The sequence below is a fragment of the Microtus ochrogaster genome, chromosome 24 (assembly GCF_000317375.1).
Source record: "Microtus ochrogaster isolate Prairie Vole_2 chromosome 24, MicOch1.0, whole genome shotgun sequence".
NCBI lineage: Eukaryota > Metazoa > Chordata > Mammalia > Rodentia > Cricetidae > Microtus > Microtus ochrogaster.
This window is the reverse complement of record NC_022024.1, coordinates 23272194-23294341: the sequence shown is the minus strand read 5'-3', so window position 1 is coordinate 23294341 and position 22148 is coordinate 23272194. Positions and strand designations below refer to the sequence as shown.

General features: G+C 41.3%; 1 protein-coding gene across 2 annotated transcripts in view; it reads left to right on the top strand.

Annotated features, from left to right (window-relative positions):
- Positions 1 to 22148, top strand: part of Kitlg (KIT ligand) — an 87132-nt gene that overhangs the window by 53203 nt on the left and 11781 nt on the right. Inside the window, exons 4-8 of one of the 2 annotated variants that reach the window (XM_005358119.3) lie at positions 9881 to 10051; positions 12792 to 12948; positions 13664 to 13750; positions 20583 to 20692; positions 21374 to 21441. In XM_005358119.3, coding sequence (XP_005358176.1) covers positions 9881 to 10051; positions 12792 to 12948; positions 13664 to 13750; positions 20583 to 20692; positions 21374 to 21441 — 593 coding nt within the window. The remainder of the gene's footprint in view (positions 1 to 9880; positions 10052 to 12791; positions 12949 to 13663; positions 13751 to 20582; positions 20693 to 21373; positions 21442 to 22148) is intronic. The other variant, XM_005358120.3, reaches the window with a different exon arrangement.

Genomic DNA, 22148 nt, shown 5'->3' with positions numbered 1-22148 from the left:
CCTGTCCTGGAACTAGCTCTTGTAGACCAGGCTGGTCTCGAACTCACAGAGATCCGCCTGCCTCTGCCTCCCAAGCGCTGGGATTAAAGGCATGCGCCACCACCGCCAGGCATTCCTTCAACTTCTTAGGCTTAGAAATACCAGAATGATAAAGGAACCCACAGAGACAGCTGAAGGGAGCTCGTGGACGCAGGACGAGCCTGCGTGGGAATGACCTAGGTTCTCTGCATGTGTGTGGCGATTGCGTAGCCTGGTCTCTTAGGAAGGCTTCTAACAGTGACAGCAGAACCTCTCCCGGTGCTTAGCTGGCTTTTGGCAACCTGTTCCTCATGCTGGATTACCTGGGCCTTCCTGAACTCAAGGGGAGACTTGGTCCTGCCTCAACTTGCTGTGTCTTGCTTTGTGCAAGCTTATGGGAGGCCTGTCCCTTTCTCCATGGAGATGGAGGAGAAGTGGATGGGGGAGAGGGGTAGATGGGAAACGGGAGGGAAAAAAGGAAAGGGGAGAGGGGAAACTGGTTGGTATGTAAAATAAATTAAAAAAAATGTTATTAAAAAAAATTCCCTGAAATACCTGAATGAACGTTGCTGGGTCCTTCATTCACCCGGCGGTTACCATAGAAAGAATGGACGTGGGGTTGCTGAAGGTTGCTACACAGCTGTGTTTGTTCTGGTGTGTCTCAGCCCATACACCAGGAGCTGCTGGGGTAAATTCCTCATCATTTTTAAATTAGAGTTAATTATATTTAGACAGTCACAGAGTTTTTTTTTTTTACTTTTTATTTGGAAGTGCCCTTAGCTGTACAGAATAATTACAAGAATATTCAAAGAACAATGTATGTCCTAGTTCAGGTTCAACTGTTTTTTTTTTTTTACCCAGTATCCATTTGCTTTAGAAAAGCTATTGTTTTCTATATAAGTATGTATTATTTTTTCCAAATGCGTTATGTCCTTCATGGCCATTTGTTTCTAAATACTTTAGTATGTCTTTCTTAAGGAGAGAATAATTTCTTACCTATCAGCAAGATACTTTCAACTCTAGTAAATTTAGCCATTATATGTTAATGCACTGGCAGTCTTCAGTTTCATCTTCAGTTTCGTTTCTCTGACTCTAGTAAAGGTCCATCCCTTGATCATGATTTATGATTTAATTTTTCAAGATTTATTTTTTAGTGTTTTAAATTGTGTGTGTGCATGTGTGTGCATGTGTGAGCATGCACACACACAAACACACATGCATGCTCACGAGTGCATGTGTGGAGACTAGAGGTATTGCTGGACTTGGGTGCTGAGAATTGCACTTGAGGCATGGGATAGAAGAACAACTCCTAACTGCTGAGCTGCTCCCTCTCGAATAGCATGATTTTAATATCAAGAATAGTGATTTCCCCTCAGATACTGTAGTCCCGTTAATTTATCTGGCTGTGGGGACTTTGAAGAAGTAATTCAGTTCAGATTGCGAGATGAGAAGATTAGCCCGGAAGAAGTAGTTAGGTGAAGATTTTATTATCAAGTGGGCCCAGCCAAGGCCCTTGCATCCTTATCAAGGGATCTGCTGTGTCTGAGATTGAGAGGGAAATTTGCAAATGTTCTTGTGCTGGCTTTAAAGATGAAAGCGGTGGCTCCGGGAACACTGGCTGGCTGGTGGCCTGTAGGAACTGGAAAGGGCAGGGTAAAGTCCTCCCTGGGTACCTGTGAGTGACTTACCTTCACCTCAGTAAGATTTGTCCTGAATGTCTGGCCTCCAGAACTGTTGAAGAAACTCCATCTTGTCTACCAGCTCTGTGGTAGTTTGTTCTAGCTACAAGAGAAATCAGCAGATCGTAGCCTGAAGTCCCCTTCAGAAGTCCCTGCTCAGCCTTTCTTTGTGTTTATGGTAAAGTGTCCCCTTTCAAGTGTGACTGATAGTTCCTACTGATTCTGCCGAATTGATGCGGTCTAAGCCAGGGTGTCTCTTGCTGCCACTTGCTCAGATTGTCCCTCCCGAGGCTGGAGTGTACGAATGTCATCTCCCACAAGGCAACTTGTTTCTCTCACCTAATGAAGATGTTCAACTGATTCCTGTGTATTTTCTCATTAACAGCCTTGGAGACACCTTAAGCCCGCGTGAACACCCTGTTCCTTATCAGAGTTCATAACGATTGACCTTTATTGCCCGAGCTAATCTCTACGGTTCCATCTTTTTCAGTTTTGGTTTGCTTGTTTCGGTGCTTGAGAGCAGACCCAGGATTGCGGTTATGCAGGGCACACTGAGTCACAGGCCCAGTTCCTAAAGGAGCAGCTGAAAGGGAAATGATTGATTGAGGACCTCTATCATTACGGGGACAGTACACTGCCTAGCTGTCTTTATCTGTAGCTTTCATCTGTGTCTTCCTCCAAAACTTTCCTAGGGCACATGCAGGTTTGCTCTGAGGCTCTTTGACCGTCTCTGTGTTCTTTACTCCTTCTTATTGTGTCCTTCGGTTCCTGGTTTAACAGGGGGACTTAAAAATGATCATACAACTGTGGCTCTATCCCTCCTTCGTATGTACTGACTGGCTTCCCTTTCATCTTCTGAAACAGGAAAAGGCATTATTCCAACAAGGGCTCAAAATACAGTTTCCTGAATACAGGAAATACAGTTTCAAAATACAGGGCTATTTGATTGATAGTCTTCCCCTAACCCACAAACACTGCAAAAATGAAGGAAGTCTATGCATACACATTGTTTTCATTTGTTGTGCTGATCTTCACCTGCAGTGACTTCTGGGGGGGTGGGGGGTGGTGGCCATTTAGTAAGTGTTTGATGGAAGGATACAATGAAAGGAAGTAGAAGCATTCCCCGACACGTAATCAATCCCTTTCGATCCTTAAGGTCCCAGGTGATGCAGTATCTGAACCTCCGCAATGCTCCTATTTAGTCTTCAAATTTGTTCACATCCCATGAGGTCTTCGTTGTAAGAGTTTTTAGTTGTGCATTTGAGCCTCCTAGTCTGTTTGTATGGAATCATTTCTGCTCAAGAACCATCTCGTTAGCTGGGCGGTGGTGGCGCACGCCTTTAATCCCAGCACTCGGGAGGCAGAGGCAGGCAGATCTCTGTGAGTTCGAGACCAGCCTGGTCTACAAGAGCTAGTTCCAGGACAGGCTCCAAAACCACAGAGAAACCCTGTCTCGAAAAAAACAAACAAACAAAAAAAAAAGAACCATCTCGTTCTCATTTGCAGAAGGCTGAGCTGAGAGCCAAACCCCTAAACTTGCTGTTTATAATCCATAATCTCCACAATCTTGCCTCGCTCTGGTATTACCCATGTTTCCTCCGCACCAACTCTCCACCCCAGCCTGAGGTTTCACTGCCCCCTGAAGTCCTACCTGTTCTCCACTTTTGTGCTATGCTGATTACTGCTTCCCCTTTCTAGGGATGTCCTTTCTTCTGCCCACTTACCCTACCATGGAATTGTGGCTATCTGGGAACTGAACATTTGGTAGCTAATGGCTCTTTTAAAAGTAGGTTAAGGTCCTTCTCTTTCCTTTTTAATATGGGACCCTAGAAAATTGATGCTGAAGACACAGTGGTCAGCAGCACTAACACCATGTGCGCGCTGAAGGAATGTTGTCTTTTAGCTCATTATCTCTTGATTTCTGTGGACTTCCCAAGAAGGTATTCATTGTGGGTATAATATCATAATTCTTAGAAGGCAACTGAAGTATATGGGGTTATGTGCTCATCTCAATGTGTTGTGATGTATGGCATATACGTAATAATGGTCACCATCATCACTGTCATTATTATTATCATTATGATGATAATAACTTGGTGGGTCTCAAGCTCAAAGTCCTCCTGCCTCAGCCTCCCAAGGGCTGGCTGCTGATTCACGGGTGTGCTACCATGCCCAGATGTTATGACTCTGTTGTTGACTCCTTGTTTATTCTGTCTTAACTACAGAAAGAGCAGGGGTGGCCTCTTCACCTTGTTGTATTCTTTTCCAGTCTTTAGATAGAGTACTTCTTCTTTCCATTCCCTAGATATAGTACATTCCCACATATAGTACTTACTCAGAAACCACTTACCAGACAACATTTAATTTAATTGTAGTGAAAATGCCAGATTTCTGAGTATTGAAGAAGCCTATCTTACCATACTGATAAGGATGCCCATGTCCTTTTTTAACAATAGGGGACTCAAACTTAACCAGGAAAAGGAAGGGGGAAAAAAAGAAAAGGAAGGGAAAGGAAAGAAGAAAGGAAGGGAAGGTAGGTCCCTTTGTTGGAAGATAAGGAAAAACAGCTCACTGCCAAGGGCCTGGGCGTGTGTGTGTCTCATGGGGACAGTGGTTGCATGGCTACCAGGTTTTCCCTTCCTTGTGTCTGATTCTCTGTAGATTTTCCTTGTGTCTGTGCAGAGTGCTTCTTCCTTGCTCCACAGCTGTCTCAGTCCCTAAACTGACACACTAAAATTTAGCCAGACTCAAAGACTATTAATTATAGCTCTGATCACCACTCTATTGTGGCGGAGATTTTTCTTATGGGCTTATCTGAATCAGGTGTCCACTGTCATCATAAGACATGTCCCTGTCCATATGGATTTAGACGGTCCACCCCTATGATATGATACTTACTTTAGAAATTAAATTCAGCTAAGTAGATAAGCAGGTTTATCTCTTCACCGACTTTAACCTTCCATTTAGGAAGAAAGTATTACTTTAAATATTTTATTTTATTGAGAAGTTCTTCTGTAGCCTAGGATGACCTCAAACTCACTATGGAGCCAGCAATGACCTTAAATTCCACATCTTCCTACTTCATCATCTTGAAGTAGTGGGGTTATAGTCCCATGCCTCCAATACCTGCCTTAAGAAAGTGTTTCTTAGCCGGGCGGTGGTGGCACACGCCTTTAATCCCAGCACTTGGGAGGCAGAGGCAGGCGGATCTCTGTGAGTTCGCGGCCAGCCTGGTCTACAAGAGTTAGTTCCGGACAGGCTCCAAAACCACAAAAAAACAAAAAAAAAAAAAAAAAAAAAAAAAAAAAAAAAAAAAAAAAAAAGTGTTTCTTAAAAATGAAAGGAAAGAAAGAAAGGAAAAGGAAAATGGATAAACTGGGCCCTGTTTAGAACATGTAACCAAATTCCTATCTGACAGAAAACAAAGAGCCACATGTAACCCTCACTTCTTGTGTAGCTGCATTTTTAAAAAAAAGTTTAAAAGAACAGATACAATTGAATGTAATAAATTATATTTAACTTGTAATATTCAAAATGCAATTATTTACTTTGACGTAAAAGTATCACTAGAATAGTGTGCCTTCCTTTCATTATTGAAAATCCTCTGCGCATTTCATACCTACAACAAATCCCACTTCAGACACGAAACGTTCACCGTGCATGCTGTTACAAGTAACCGCAGATGGGGGTCGCCTCCAGCAGTTGCCAGGACAAATGAAACAGATCCCTTGATTTCACAGAGGGAGGGAGGGAAGCCCTAAATGAATTGTCTTGCCTAGAATTCCAAGTGAGGTGACTGTAGCTAAGAATTGAGTTCGTGACCTTAGGGCTCTGCTACCTCTTGGCGATGTGTCCCCCCCTTTGCTACTTTGGGTCTGGCTCAGGAGCCGTTTCTAGTCCTGTCCCAAGAAATAGCATGTGTTTACATTGCTTGTTTGAATACCATCTTGGTCAGACTGAGTATTGTCCATCTCTTTAATTCTAAAGAGAACAGGCAAACTGAATGGAAAAGCGCTGAAGATCCAGACAAATTGTTCAGGGGAGGACTCACAGAGTCACCCCCAAACCCAGATCATCTAAAAGGAGTTAAGTTTTGGGGAAGACTACTAACCATGGAAAGACATAATCTTTTACAGCGTGCTATTTTAAGGAAACATTAGATTTTCCCACTCGTGGAATCATATTGCTGTGGCCAAGAATTAGAAGCTGGGTGTGTACTTCTTGTGAATACCATTCAAAGTTTACTAGCTAGGGCTTTTCTCCCTCAGAATCTGATTGATAGTAATAAACCAAATTTCAGCTCACTAAGAAAGTACATAGCTACCAAGTATACCAAGTATGCTTTGTTTACTGTGAAACCCTTCTATTTTTATTTTTTTTATGTTTTTTCAAGACAAGGTTTCTCTGTAACTTTGGAGCCTGTCCTGGAACTAGCTCTTGTAGACCAGGCTGCCCTCGAACTCACAGAGATCCACCTGCCTCTGCCTCCCGAGTGCTGGGATTAAAGGTGTGCACCACCACCGCCCAGCTGAAATCCTTGAATCTTATATGGGGCACAAAGAGACTGTGCTTCTCCAACTGATGGAGAATAACATGTCAGATTCTGAGGGGACAAAATATTCAGACTTAGCAAGCCCTAAGGAATTTCTACCACATTTTCATCACGCATGGCTCAAATTGACTGACTGATGCCGCAGAGCTGCCCCATCACACAGCTTACGGAACCCACGCGTCTTCTTTTCAACATTCTCCTGATTGTAGGGCTGTGTGGGTGTTTCCATCATTGCCACTGCCAAGCATTCAGCTCCCACTCGTGTTTAGAATACTGACAATTATATTTGCCTTTCGTTGTATCTTTCATTTAGTCGTGTGCTGATATCATGTTATCTGGTGCCCACGGTCCACTCAAATCCCTAGGAAAAGTCCTAGCTAAATCAGTAGTGGTAGTGATCCGCTCCTGGTCCAGAGATGGTGGTTTAAGGTCATGCAGTCAATTAGCATTTTCGATTAATACGGGTACAAATATGTAGGAGTAGCCAACACATGATGCTCCAGGAGCCTCAGAAAGACCCACTCTAATTAAGCTCCTACCAACTCTCAAATGAAATACTTAGAGAGTGGAAATCGGAAGGTGACAGGAAGGAAGGTAAGATTATATGCAGTATGGAGGCAAGGAAAAACGCAGGCCAGTTTTCCTATTGAAAGCAGTTTTCATTTCTTCTTTTGATGGATATATGTATGGATTAGATCTCTGTGAGTTCGAGACCAGCCTGGTCTTCAGAGCTAGTTCCAGGACAGGCTCCAAAACCACAGAGAAACCCTGTCTCGAAAAAAAAAAAAAAAAGAAAAAGAAAAGAAAAGAAAAGAAAAGAAAAAAAAGACAAAAAGCAAACCCAGTCAAGTCAAATGATGTGTCCTTCAGCTATGTGAAGGCAGTGTGTTTTCTATAACATCTTGCATTGCTGTTAACTTTCCTCACCCTTCACATTCTTTGAGCCAGCGAGAACAGTCTGTCTTCTAATAATGGCTGTGAGTTAATATTTACTTTTAAGCATTAAAGTTTTAAATGGCCCCGGAAAGATAAAAGTTGCCTTAGTGCCATTTCCAGGCAAAGCAGAGAGGATTCTGTTTGTGAACTTGACAACACTTAATCAGCTATTTCATAACCATAATCTTGGAACAATTGAACAACAGACTTCCTCTGGCCTCACGAATGAAATGCTTAGTGCACTCTGTTTTGTTCTCCTTGCAAATCATTGACTATATTTAATTAAACAGAAAAAAAAAAGAAGGAAAAGAAACTGCTTGATGTTCTAGTCAAAACTGGTCGTCCATTGCCCTCCTTTCTCCCCCTCATCCTGTTCCTCCACATTCTGTCTCTGCACCCCCCAGTAATCCCCCCCACCCCTGCCTTCCCAGAAGGAAGGTGGAAAGAGGCTGACAGTGAATATGGATTTGTTTGCTTTGGTTGTCTCTCCAGTAGATCCAAGAGTCTTACAAAGCCCCTGCATAGCTGTGTGAACAGATTAGAGAATGCATAGGGTTGAGTTAAAGATGCTGTCTTCGCAAGAGAACGCTGGTACAAACGATAGTGACTGTTGAATACAATATAGCAAGGGCTTAGAAATGGGTGAGTTTTTAGCAGGTGTCCAGAAGATGTATCTAGCAAGCCTGGCGTATGGTGGCGTGTTTCTCTAATCCCAGTACTTGGGAGACTGAGGCAGAAGGATCACAAGGTGATCATTCATCTGAACTTCACAGCGAGGTCCTGTCTGTGTAGCAGGGTGGGGGATGGGGACAAAAAGGAAAGAAAGGAATGAATGATTTTTTTTGTCTTTTTTTTTTTTTTTTTTTTTTTTCGAGACAGGGCTTCTCTCTGTAAAAAGCCCTGGCTGTCTTGTAACTTGCTCTGTAGACCAGGCTGGCCTTGAACTCACAGAGCTCCATCTGCCTCTGCCCTCCAAGTGCTGGGATTAAAGGTTCACCACTACCACCTGGCTGATGAGTGAATTTATGTCAAAGAAGTTGTTATCATGAAGACAAGTTGTCCCTGCGTTTGAAAAGATAGACCTTGGGAAATCCTATTACTCGGACTTGATTTAAGTCTGGGAAAATGAGAGAAGTCTTAACTAAATAGAAAGGAGAAGATGAAATGATCATAAGTAGAGTTCAACAGAGGGCATCGTAAGTCTTCGAAAATTTCTCCAGGTTAAAAACAAGAAATGAATGAGCATAGTCTTCCACTGTAGCCAGGGGGTCTTGGGGGGGTACAGAAAGAAAGTAGAGAGAAGGAACGCTTTTTTTGAAGAAACAACCTCAGGATAAAAGGGGTGTCTTGGTTCAAAACAAAGGGATTTAACTGTGTCAGAAGATCCAAGAGGATAGGCACAAATATCGGCAGCAGAGAATAAAAAGGAAATTTGTATAGCTGCAGCTGATTGCACAGGTTGGTGATGGCTGTTTTACTGTATAAATGGTCTTGTAGTGTGTCTGCTCCAGAGCTTGCCTATCGACCCCATAGGAGACCCACTCACAGAGTGGCTCATGAAAGACTGACAGCTTTGAAACCAACTTGTTGACAATCCAAGTAGGAACTTGGAGGATTTGCAGTCTTCATAGTGAGTGCTTGCTTACATATATGTGCACTGTGTGTTTGCCAGGTACCCTCGGGGGCTAGAAGAGGTCATTGGGGTCCCTTGGAACTGGAGCTAGAGATGTATGGGAGCTGTCCCGAGGGTGCTGAGAAGTAAACCCGTGTCTTATGCCAAAGCAACTTGTGCTCTTAACCAGAGTCAATTCTCCGGCCGCTAATTAATTCCTTTTCTCCATCCATTCATCTATCCTTTTAGTACATAGTTTCTGAGCAACCCCACACGCCCCAGAATACGCTGCAGTAGAGGCCCCATAGATAACAAGACATAAATTCTAGACCAGAGTGCAGCTGGGCCGGATCACAGCTTCTCCTTGCTATCTAACAACTGGACAGAAATGGCTCTCTGAGCTGAGCCTGCTGGGTGCCGTGTGCCGCTATCACAGCCTTGAAATTTTAGATAGTTTTTGAGCAAACTGTGGAATGATAGTTTTGAACAAGGAAAACACTTTCACCTTGCGCTCCCCTCCCACACACAACACAGCTGGTACTGCCAACGAGGCTGAAGAGCTTCCATTCAGCCCTCAAACCATGTGCCCGCCCGTGTAATCTGTCTGCTCAGAAGCCTTGAAACCTATCGAGACCTTTAGGTTAATTTATGTTAGCCTTGGCGTTCCTTCAGAGCTAAGACTCCCCTTCCCAGTAACTGTTGGTAATTCCTAAAACACCAACCTGTATCTAATGCTCTTGAGGGGGGGGGGTCACAGTGAGTAGACCATAAATAATCTTCTGTAGAATTTAAGTCCATTCATAGATGAACTTTGTGTGGGTTAAGGGTTAGCTCTTGTTGGCTTCATTTTCTCCCGTGGAAGGGAAAGTCATGGACCATTTCCTCTGATCTCATGCATTCTGGTTTTTTTTTTTTTTTTTTAAATCTGGCTGGAGCAAGACAAGAGTTGACCTGCTGTGTTCTAAGGAAGTCTTTTGTCCTGCAGTAGGTGACTAACTCGGGTGACAGATAGATGTGAAGAGCCCTCTGGCCCCCTTGCCCTTTATTCATGGATGTTTGGTCTTCTCTTTGAATGTCTTCCAGCCCAGTCACTGTTGGTTACGAGATATGGTAATACAGTTGTCACTCAGCTTGACTGACCTTCTGGACAAGTTTTCAAATATTTCCGAAGGCTTGAGCAATTACTCCATCATAGACAAGCTTACGAAGATAGTGGATGACCTCGTGGAATGTATGGAAGAAAATGCACCTAAGGTAATGTGATAGTCATTAGAATTCATTCTTCTTATACAGCTCATAAGACCTTTCCTATCCAATGGTATTGGTGGGATGGGAGCCTCCTGATTTGGTGCTATTTTAAATGTAAACTTTTATTTTAAAACTAGTCAGAGTCCATAATCTGTAGTTCTACTGCAATGCTGAAATGAATATTCAGGCCTAAATATTGCCACCTAAGGTGAAAATACAGTATCTTCGCACTGTAATACTAAAAACAATTTTGCTTTTGCTTTTATTTTCATTTCATACCTCAGTGGAGTTCATATCGCCTTCCCAGTAAGTTTCAAATATATTTAAACCCAATGTTGCCCTTGGAGAACTCAGACTGCTTACTCTGTTCTCTGTGATGTAATTAGCATACACTGACAACAGCAGTACACTTGGGTTCCTCCTGTCATTGTAGAATCGTTGGTCTATCTTCAGGGTCTGGACAGGATCCTAGCGTGGCTTCTGCTCCTGTGGGATAGTAATGGACCCCAGGACTTAAGGAATTAACAGTAAGGAGTTCAAGTTCTAAGTCTGTCACTGATCAGCTTTGCCTGTCTTAACTTTTTGCTACTTTAATTTCTTTATTCCTAAAATGGGGCCCAGGAGTACAATCTCTCTCACAAGTATCAACATGGAATGTCTCTGATGAGTACTTTTGGGCCACATGCAGCGAAATAAATGTGGACACATCTTGGTATTGTTATTTGTAGTACTATCTCTGAAATAGACTAGGTTTTGAAGGATCTAATTCAGTGGTTCTCAATCTGTGGGTTGTGACCCTTGGGGAGCATCCCCTTTTTACAGGGGTTACGTATTAGATATCATACATATCAGATATTTATATAACCGTTCATAATGGTAGCAAAATTGCAGTTATGAAGAAGCAACGAAAGTAATTTTATTGATGGGGGGGAGCACCATAACGTGAGGAACTGTATTAAAGGGTAACAGCTGTAGGGAGGTTGAGAACGAGATCCAACTGGTTAGAAGGCTCATCTAGCCAGTTTGGCCTATTGGATGGACTTGTAGAAATCTAAACACTTTTTTCTTTAAGCCCTGAATGTTCTTTCCCTGTTCTCACCAAAACTCTTAAGACTCAAATCCTACTTAACACTGTCTCTGCTTGGTGTTCTTGTCATTAATAATCTCTTCATGACAGTTTGCCATTTCTCTTGTTTCACAAAAGCTTGAAATCCACGATCTGAACATTGACTTCTCTACACACTACCTGTTACTATTGCGGCTAGAATGTCATTTCATTCATAGCAAGTAAAAATCCCAAAAGAATGGGTACCTCGCAAGATTATCACAAGGGAAATAGTGTGTGTATTGAGGATTAACAGATGACTCGTGTTTAATGAATGGCAGTGTTGGGTAAAGCATCACAAATAACAAAGAATGTGCATTTGCTAACCGTGACATTTTTATTGGGGCCCCAGAAATTATAGACGTGTGCTAGTGATACCATATAATATTGTTTATGTGTTCCTAACGGAGAGCTATGATTTGAATCTGTAAGCTTTATATAAGCCAACCATACTCTTTCTATTCTTCTGATGTGTTTCTTTCATCCGCTATTGTTTATGTTATAGTAACTTTCATACATGTAAAGTTGATTCCATTATTACTGAGAATACCACTGTTTAGTAAGCCACCCATCCATTGATTGGCACAGGGTGACAAACACTGCTGCTATAGTTTTTCTCTGTCTTATGATATGTGTGCATGAGAGTTTCAGTAGGGTATTTCCCTGTGAGCAGAATTTCTTGATCGACGACATATAAGAATTTTCTGTGGGACTGTGGAGATGTCAGCAGTAAAGAGCAAAGGCAAATATAATAAGGCAAATATAAATCAAGTATAATATTATATATATTATATGATTATATTATATATAATCATATATAAATCAAATATAATCAGGCAAAGGCAATAAGCTTTTCAAGTTTATTTAGTTTCTAGAACCCATGCCGAGTAACTCATAACCATCTGTAATTCCAGCTCCAGGGGATGTGATATCCTCTTCTGGACTCCATGGATGGCCATCTGTATTCATACCTGCACATGCCACCAACCCCCTCAACACATATGTACAAATAACTAAGAAATAAAAAATTAAAAGAATTCCCTTCAGTTCAAATCCTTTCTATATTTGGACTGCCCAGATGGAAATTCTTGGAACATATTTTCTGGAGGAGTCTTTTAAAAGCTAACACTTAATGGGTGTGGGGATGCACTCCTTCAATCTCAGCACTTGGGGAGTCTGAGGCAGGCAGATCTCGGAGTTCAAGGCCAACCTGATCTACAAATCTAGTTCCAGGACAGCTATGGCTGATACACAGAGAAACTCTGTCTCAATAAAAAAAAAACAAAGAAAAACACAAATAAATAAATAAATGCTAACATTCATACTTTAATTTAATATTAATTTTTAATATTTAAAAATTCTTAATTTTGGGGGATCATTTTACGTTCCTTTTGTATTTCTGCCTCCTCTAGTTGCTTTGGTCATGAGTTGAATCTGAGACTGATCGGATGTGATCATTATCCTCTATCCAATTCGAGTTGTGTCTATTAGAACAGCTGTTCGAAACTGTCGGCTGGTAGATTTCAAATAGTTTATCTTTGAGGGCACAGTCTGTAGTCCATTGTCTTGACATCAGTGAAGACTTCGAGTTCTTTGGAAAATAGAATCTTATTTATTTCTTTGATTTATTTCTTGGTCTAGAATGTAAAAGAATCACCGAAGAGGCCAGAACCCAGGCTCTTCACTCCTGAAGAATTCTTTAGTATTTTCAATAGATCCATTGATGCTTTCAAGGACTTTATGGTGGCAGCTGACACCAGCGATTGTGTGCTTTCGTCAACAATAGGTCCCGAGAAAGGTAAGACATTTAAGCATTTCTGTTTTAAATGTATGTAGATAGCTGAGACTTCTATTAAGACTCTATTTCTGAATCAGCTGGATGCATTATGATAGTAAGACCATGTCTGTTTTTCCAATAAAAAAAACCCAATGTTGATGACCACTAGTGATTATCATCTATTAATTGTTAGAGATATGTCAATTTCAGAGGCAAAAACAATACTCACTATTTTTAAATGGGAGAATTGTGTGAGTTAACAACGCACAATGGTGGCTCACATTTTTTTCTTACCTGATATTTGTTAATAGAGTAGAATTCTGTTATTCTTCATTCCCAGTGTCCCTATTCTTCACTTCTCAGATCTTTTCCTTAAGACTTGAATTCCAACACTCACCAGCTCGTTTGAATCCCTATTCTCCCTGAGCTGGGTCCCTATGATAGAACTAACATCATTGCTTTCTTTCAAAATATGACAAATTACCAAAGGCCTTTCGTTATTCACATTTCTGAACATGTGTATGCATGCCATAAATCATTGTTCTGCAAGATGGCTATAGTGGATTTCTTGATAAAACTGAGTAACAGGACTAAGTATGAGTAAGTAGGAACTGGATGATCTAGATTTGGGGAGCAGGCCTAGCATGTGCTCTGGTATGGCACTTCACCTTTTGGGGACTCTGTGATTCATATCAATCACCATGGTAACACTGACACGTTATTGCTTTCTATTTAGATTCCAGAGTCAGTGTCACAAAACCATTTATGTTACCCCCTGTTGCAGCCAGCTCCCTTAGGAATGACAGCAGCAGTAGCAGTAATAGTAAGTACACGCACCTGACTTAATGCATGCACGGCTCCAAGTAGCCTCTCTAGGAGTATTGCATGGACCTTAAAGACATTTTATACACTATTGCTAATCATACTGTTCTGTTACTGTTATTCCTTGTATGGTCTTCCTGACAATTAAATATCTGATTGATAGACTTGGATTTCCCTGGAGTTTTAAGGTAATGATGAAGGAATTAGGCCAATAAACTTTCTGCTAAGATTATTTTAAATAAGGCATGAAATTAATTGTAGAAATATGATGAAGACTTTTTTTTTTTATAAAATCATTGTAGGCTTAAAATAAACTTTGTGGAGAATGTCCCGGGCCAGAATGGGGTTTTGACATTTAAAGTATTTGTGCTAAGTCTCTCTCTTCACATCCAAGGATATTTTCAGTTTTGTGTCTCTGTTTACTACCACATGTTTGGGAAATTGCCGACATTGTCATTTTGCCCAAGAATGTATGTTGGAGGAGAATGTAGTCGTTTCCCTGAAATTTCAGTCCTCTCTACCCAAGAGCCCAAGTTCCTTTAAGACTGTGTCTTATTTTCAAATCTGTGCAACGAGAATTGCAAAGGCTCTTTAATATACTGTGTATATACTTTGGCCTCATTCCTTTACAGAGTTATAGTAACTTATGTCATTTTAAAAGAAAAATCATCTATACATTTCACTGGATAGACTTTTAATACATCCGATGGAAGGGTGGTGCGAGAGCTCACAGGCTGGCAGTCTACAGTGTCTGATGTTGCTGGACAGTCTCCTGAAAACCTAAAATGCTGAACTGCATGCTTAACACATCGGATCTGACGAGTTTTGATGAGTTTCTCATGCGTGTGTCATCTTAGGGCTCTTCTATTCGTCTGTTCAAAGAAATCACTTTTAACATCTTAGACCGTCAGTTCCTGTCTTGATATTAATATTTACTGTTTCCATCCTCCTTACTTTGTTTCTAACATACTCAACCTGTTCCAGATTCTAAAGCTGGAAAAATTGCATAGTTGATTTTAAACTAATTTCTTTGCCTTAATAGGTAAGTTCCTTTGTATGCACTGGTGTTGTTGATTCCCATACATTTTTGTATATTGTGTTTCTATGGTTTTTCAAAAGTATGCATACATGCGTGGTTTTTTGGAAACAAATTCCTAATGTGTAACCAGGCTTGCTATCTGCCTGTCTCAGTTTCTGAACTGAGTATTCCAGTAAGGGTACCACACCGAGCTGCCTCTGCTGTTTCAACTCTTTATATGTAATGTCATTGTTGTGGATAAATATTCCTGTTGCTTTCTTGCTCCAGTTTTTATTCCCTCTTTTTTCATTCTAGCCCCTTTCTTCTGAGGGATCCATTTTATTTCTGTTTGATCTTCAGCATCTTTTTGTGTTATTTATAGTGATCTGAGGAGCTAAAATATACATCTTAACTTGTAATATTTTTTCAAGTTATTATTGGTGTACTTCAGGAAAAAAAAAAACATGGACCTTACCTGACCCGATCTATTGTGTTTATGAAATGTCATACCCTTAAGTCATAAATGCCCATATTCAGAGTTTTCAAACTGTTGTTCTAAGCAACTCTGTATCCTTTCAATAAAAAAAGTGTGTCACTTTTTATGCTATTTTCATACCTCCCATTTCTTCCTCAATCCAAGTTTCTACCTCACATTAATTCTTCTCAAGAAATAGAACCCCTTTGGCATTTTCTGCAACACAGATCTATCCACAACACGTTTCTTGAGAAACATATGTAGTGTTTGTTGCATGTAGAGGTACTTTTTAGTAGATAGCAAATTCTGGGTTAGTAATTTTTTTCTTTTATTCTTTGAAAGGTAACACCATTGCATTTTCTCTCTGCAAATAAGGTATCTGAGAGGCAAAACCAACCATTTTAGTTGCTTTTCTCCATGTACTTTATATTCCCCCCTTTTTAAAATTAATGTGAAAGATGCTAATGACAGGTGATTTTTCTTGTATTCATTTTTCTTGACGTTTGTCTGGTTTCTTGAATTTCTGAGTTTACTTCCAATCCCAAAGCTAAGGAGAGTTTGCCCATAGGTGTGCAACTATTTTCTCCTTATTCTCTTGTTCCTCTTCTTCTGAGACAGCCGGTCACACATCACGTTGTTAGTTTGGTATTGTGTTAGGTGTCATGAGACTTGCATTGTTTTTATTTTTCGTTCCTTTGTGCTTCTCTTAAGAAAAGATCTCACAAAAAAAAAAAGAAAAGAAAAGAAAAAGAAAAGATCTCACACAGCCCCAGCTAGCCTTGAACTCACTGGTCACAGCTTGCTGATTCTCGGTTTCCACCTCCCAAGCGCTGGGATTGTCTGTATTAATTTTATGAAACCTCTTTATCATTGTTGATCTCAATGTATAATTTTCACTTCTTTGGTTTCCAGTTTACTAAGGTTTTCTTCAACCTCCTCTGGACTGAATCTTACAGACAGAGTTTCCTCTCATCTCTGGTTTCTTTTTATGTTCTAGAATTTCCATCTAGTTACTTCTTATGTTTTGGTGCTGAGATTTTCTATCTTCGTATCAAGACATTTTCTTTCTTTCTTTCTTTTTTTTTTTTGTCTAATATTCTTACCACCTAAGTTGAACATGTATGTCATCTTAGCATTCAATCTCTATAGCTTTTTTTGTTTTCCTGATTGTGGCCAGCTATTCTCTAAACATCAGTAATTTTTTAACATATGCCACATATCATGACTGTTATATTGTTAGATGGCATCTGGGTTTTGTAGCATTCTTTTAGAGACTTGCATTTTGTTCGGTTAGTGGTTCCTTCACTGATAGAGAAGCTTCATCTTCCTTTCCAGGCTTGTTTGAAAACTTTGTTAGGGACAAGGAAAGGGTAACAGCCTCATTCTTACAGTTTGGGTTTTCTGAAATGTCTCTAGAGTACTCTGGATACTGAACAATCTGGGCCGTAGACCTCCTTGTGTTGCTGTGAAGACTATCAGTGTGTTTGCTCGGTAAGAGCTGTGTTCTGGCAAGCCTTTGCTATGTGTCTCCCTGCCTTTGTACAGGTTATTATTTGTCTGATACCTTAAAGAGACTCAGCAAAAGGTTTGTGATTCTTCTTGTTCGCACAGTTCATTTCCATCAAGTGCAAGGGTTCAATTCCACCCAAATCAGCAACCCTGAACGCCCATCTCTCAAGAGAGCCTGGAACCTTAGTGGAGTTGCATCTTCCCAGCCCAGAGCAGCCAAAATCAGTAATGGGTCTTTCTTGTATTTCTGTTGGCAGTCACATCTTGTACTGCTTGTGGCCTAATTGGTGAGAATAGTTGTTTCACAGAATGTGTCCAGGGTTATAATTATGGAGTTTGAGAAGGCTGTCACTCCTGATTTGAAGGAAAGAATTTCCTACTTTCTAACTTCAAAAACAACACCAACCACAACAGCAACAACAAAAAAACCAATCAAACAAACAAAAAAAGAAAACCTGGATGCAAATCCAAAAGCTATTTAAGTCTCTCTCTCTCTCTCTGTAAGGTGGTCATCCTGGTCTATTTTTCTTTTCCTTCCCCATTCCCATTTATTTCACCCCTTTTTTTTCTTTTGTAAAACATAGGTCTTACATTCCACAGCTTGGCTAGGTATAATGTCACTCATATGTTAGATACCAGTCTTTTGTGGTGCTCACATTCTAAGAGATATGAATGAAACACCTATGTACAGTTTATGATATGAATCACCATAGAATTGTGAAATGTTTTTGCCTGTAGCATCAAGGAAATTGGTCTGTTTGGGGAAGAGTGGTCAGGAAAATTTGAAAAAAGAATCATAGTTTGTAGAGATAAGTGTTATAAGAAGGGGCTGGAGAGGTGGCTCAATGATTAAGAGCACTGACTGCTCTTCCACAGGATCCGGGTTCAATTCCCAGCACACTCATGGCAGTTCACAACTGTAACTCCAGGATCCAACACCCTTACACAGGCATATATACAGGCAAAACACCAATAAAAGAAAAGAAAAAAGGAAGGGTTATAAGTGGCCAAGCTGTGGTGGCACACACCATTAGACCTAGCACTCGGGAGGCAGAGACAGATGGCTCTCTTTCAAGGCTGGCCTGGTCTACAGGGTGAGTTCCAGGACAACCAGGGCTACATGTCTTGGAAAACCAAAAGCGAAGTTGAAGAAAGAAGAGGAAGAAGGAAGAGGAGGAGGAGGAGTTCTAAACTGTGTCAATCAGAGGACCAGGGCTTATGAATGATGTGAATGAGCAGGGAGAAGTCATACTCAGGCCTACTACTGTCTATATGAATGGGATTATAGTTACAGAGTAAATAGTAGCATTCTTTATGCAAAGCCAGAGTGTTTTAAGAACCCTTGACTGAGAGCTTTCTGAGCAGTGTTGAAATAAATAGTGCAGAAAGAAAGCCCTGCTTTGTGGTCAGCTGCACATCCCCTAGAGATCTGCTGTGAATCAGGATACATGGACCCGCGAGAGCATGCTGAGTGACCTTGGGCAAGTGGCTTGCACTTTCTAAATCTTTAGGCTGGTGTGTGCTAATCCCTCCTTCACTGGGACTTCTGTGAATTTAAATGACTCAGTGTGCATTGCGTGGAGCCATACTTAATGTCTAGTGAGAGTTAGTCATTCATATGGAGCAGCTAGACCCTGTGGGACAATAGGACTGTGGAGCAGTGATGCTGAGTCTGGGATCTGAATCATTTGCCTGTTTCCGAAGTGGCGAGAGAGAGAGCCATTGTCAGGGAGTTCCTAAGAAGGCTAATTCCCTAAAAAGAAGCCAGGCAAGATTAGCACAGATGTCTGTGTTCCAGGTGTTTTCCAGATGTTGATTGCTAGGATATGTAACAAATGAATCAGTCCGTAAGCTGTTTCAAGCATGGGCAGGTTTTGGTAATAATGAGGGACAGTCCATGCTGTTGTGACCCAGGGACAGAGGATGACTCAGAATCTGTCTTGATCGACTCTCTCTCCCACAAGGTCTTGGCAGGCAATCTCTTGTAGAGACTAAAGCAGTGCTCTGTGATGTGCATGGGCTTTGGGTCAGCTACTCTTCCTGTGGGCTATGAGGCATCCAGTTCTGGTGGAGAAGTCACGGTGATGGTGCTGAAGTCTTCCCTGGTGTGTGTTAGTGTGAGCAACACTGACCTCTGCAGAAGAAATAGCATCCGTGCCTTTTTTGGGGATCCCTCTCCCTTCCTTTTCTATAGAAGGAACGTTGCTGCATTTTGGACTGTACAGCCTGGGTCTACCAATAGTCCGCGGGTGCATGGTCCCAGTAGACAATGGCAGCCATAGCTGGTCATCCTTCAAAGGGGATACAAACACAGATGGCCAGATTGTTTATTGGTAGGCAGTAATACTGAGATTCCTGAAAGTTGCTTATGATGTATGTCACTGCTTTGGTTATACTCAATCTGTCTGCAATGCAGGGGCTATTTTGTTTGAAGAGGTAAATGCTTACTGGTCCCTAACCTAGGATGCCTAGAATGTGTCTGTCCCAAAGTCTGTCTGATGTCGCAGCCAGAGCACTCTGTCTTGAGGTAGTGTTAATATCATCTAAGTGGGTGGTACCCCTTCCCACAACTTCCCGCACAATCCCTGTGTTTTATGCTGAACGCCCACCCTTCGCATCCCCTCTCACGCATGTGTGTGCATGAGCTCACAAGCAAACATGATGTTGGAAGTACAGGAGTCAGAGAATTAGGAAATTCCCTCCTTGTTGCTGACATGTGCAAGAGGAATAGCGGATCCCTGTTCTCGCTGTAGTGGATAAGATTGACTTCTTACATTTCAGGCTAAACCTATGAGCTTTCCCCTTATCAGCATGGGTTTACATGCACAGCAGATCTGTTCCTTTACAGTCATCTCTTGGAGGGGTGTTAGATGGTAAATACATAATTCTAAGCTGACCTCGTGACCAAATTCCTGTTATAAGGTTAGCTAAAAGCAGTCACCTTAACCTTGATCTTATTTTAGTTTGAGTCCTGTAATTGTTGGAGATTTCTGATTTCTTTGAAAGGAAATTCCAAGCTAGCATATGTGCCAATGTTTCCAAATAACTCAACTGTTCTCTGTGAGGAGTCCCATAGGAAAATCAAAGTCAGTCTCACTTTGGGAGGAAGAAGTTATTGTGAGGCTCATTCAGCTTCTCAAGGAGAGGTATCAGCCCTCGGTGTCATTTGTTTTTGTCCTCAAGGTGTTATTTCGACTGGGGTGACACTGGTGGCTTCAGCCAGTCTTCGGTGTAGTTTTGAACTTTCCGATGTAGAAAGGAGAAAGTTTGTTCCCTGGGTGCTCTGAGGATGTGAATAAGTAATGAGCCATAGTTTTGAGGCTGCTTAAAGTGCTGTATATGCCTTATGCATTGAATGACTTCGTGTATGCAGCAGACTAAACCTCAACAGACTGCAAGCAGGTTCTGATGGTCCACTTTGCAAGGCTCTTTAAAGTTGGCAGGTGGGGGAGAGTGATCAGAACGCTAAGGCCCAGAAGGCTAGATAATATTTGACAATTGATTAGAGAGGAAAGATTTGCTTGATGGTAGAAATCCTTCCTGCTCGGGAAAATCCCAAGCCCATATTCCACATATGCATGAACCTTAACCACTTCAAGTCTCTTTCTGTCTGCTGTCTGTTGGGTTTCTTTCTTTTTTTTTTTTAAATGCTGGAGCATGTATGGAATTTATACTGCTTGCAAAAAGAGAATTCAACAGAAAAGCCTGCTTTTGGAAAACTGTGAAGGGTTGTGCACGTCAGTACGGAAGCCTTTGGGAACAACCACAGCCTGACGGGCAAACCTCCCAAATGCAGCAGCGATCTTCACCACTGTGTTCTTTGAATCGCAGGGAAAGCCGCCAAGTCCACTGAAGACCCCGGCCTACAATGGACAGCCATGGCATTGCCGGCGCTCATTTCTCTTGTAATTGGATTTGCTTTTGGAGCCTTATACTGGAAGGTGAGCCTCATACTGGGATTGCTATTCTTTCCACCCCATCAACAGCTTTACATGTTTGTTTGTTCATACCATCTACACATATGTTCACACGATTGACGTACCCCTATTTTCCAAGAAATGGTTCTATCGAGAAAAAAAGATCATTTTTATCATAGCGTAGAGCCTCAATGAAACTCAAGCCTCAGAAAGATTTCCATCCTTCTTCATTGTGCATTGGAGCAGTCCCGTAACTGAGTATGCACACTTAAGGGATGGGACCCAGTTTAACTAAATATAAAAAGGAATTAAATATATTGAGACTTATATAAGCTGTGCTTAAAAGCCAAACAGATATATCTATATGTGGCTGCTACTTTGAACCTTCCCTCTTTTGTTCTCATGCTGAAGTCTGTCTAAAATTTTGAAGGTGCTAAATCATTATGACTTGACTTTAAGAGATAGCTTTTTAATTTGATCACCATTTATAGAATAGTCTAAAACTATTGAGTTGATAATGCTCGCACGCCCTTCATTGCGCGTGCATGCGCACACACATTTTGCATGCTTAAGGAAAAGCACCTGGGATGGCACGTAGTTGCCGTTAGTGATGCAAGTGAAGACCGCTGACCTCAAACCTTGCAGCAGTCATTGGTGTTTCTGCAATCCATGCCATTGGTTTGTTTTTGCTTTTATTTTTCCCAGAAGAAACAGTCAAGTCTCACAAGAGCAGGTGAAAATATACAGATTAATGAAGAAGATAATGAGATAAGGTATTTTGTTCTCTGGAACCGTGTGTGCTCGGATAAGCTTGGTGTTGCCATTTCCTGCGCTGTGCATGATCATAAACATCTTTAGGGTGTTGTTCAATGTTGGACCCCACCTCCCTTTCAGTGTTCCCCGATGTTTGGCTGTTTCTGACTGTCCCCTGTCTTCTCAGTCCTACGTCTTTTCCTGTGGACTAGCTGTCTCTGAGGGCACATTTGCCTGTGTTCTCTTTCCACAGACTCCTGCGTCCTTAGAAGCTAACCTTTTCTTGCCTGTGTCTGGTGTCTGTCTTATCCTTGTTGCCTGAGTTGCTTTCACAGACAGCATACAGACAGCATATTCATCAGCTCTCGTAGATACATTCTTTGTCCTGTTGCTTTTTAAATCTCTGTGTGTGATTCAACTTCCTGGTCAAAACCCTTTAGAATGACTTTCTCTGGCAGCCTTAACATAACTTTTTTACTTCAATCTGGTTTCTTCAGCCCTTAACTTTGCCCATTTTGTTTCACATTTTATTTAAAGCTAAACAATGCCATTATTTTAAATGTTTTCCTATCTACTGTAACTGACCCAGATGACTCTTCCACCTCTCACTCCAGCATTTTGTTCTATCTGCCTTCGATTATAATCTCCACCATGGTATTTTCTCTTATGTCTGTCTGTCACTGTATACACACACACACACACACACACATACACACACACACACACA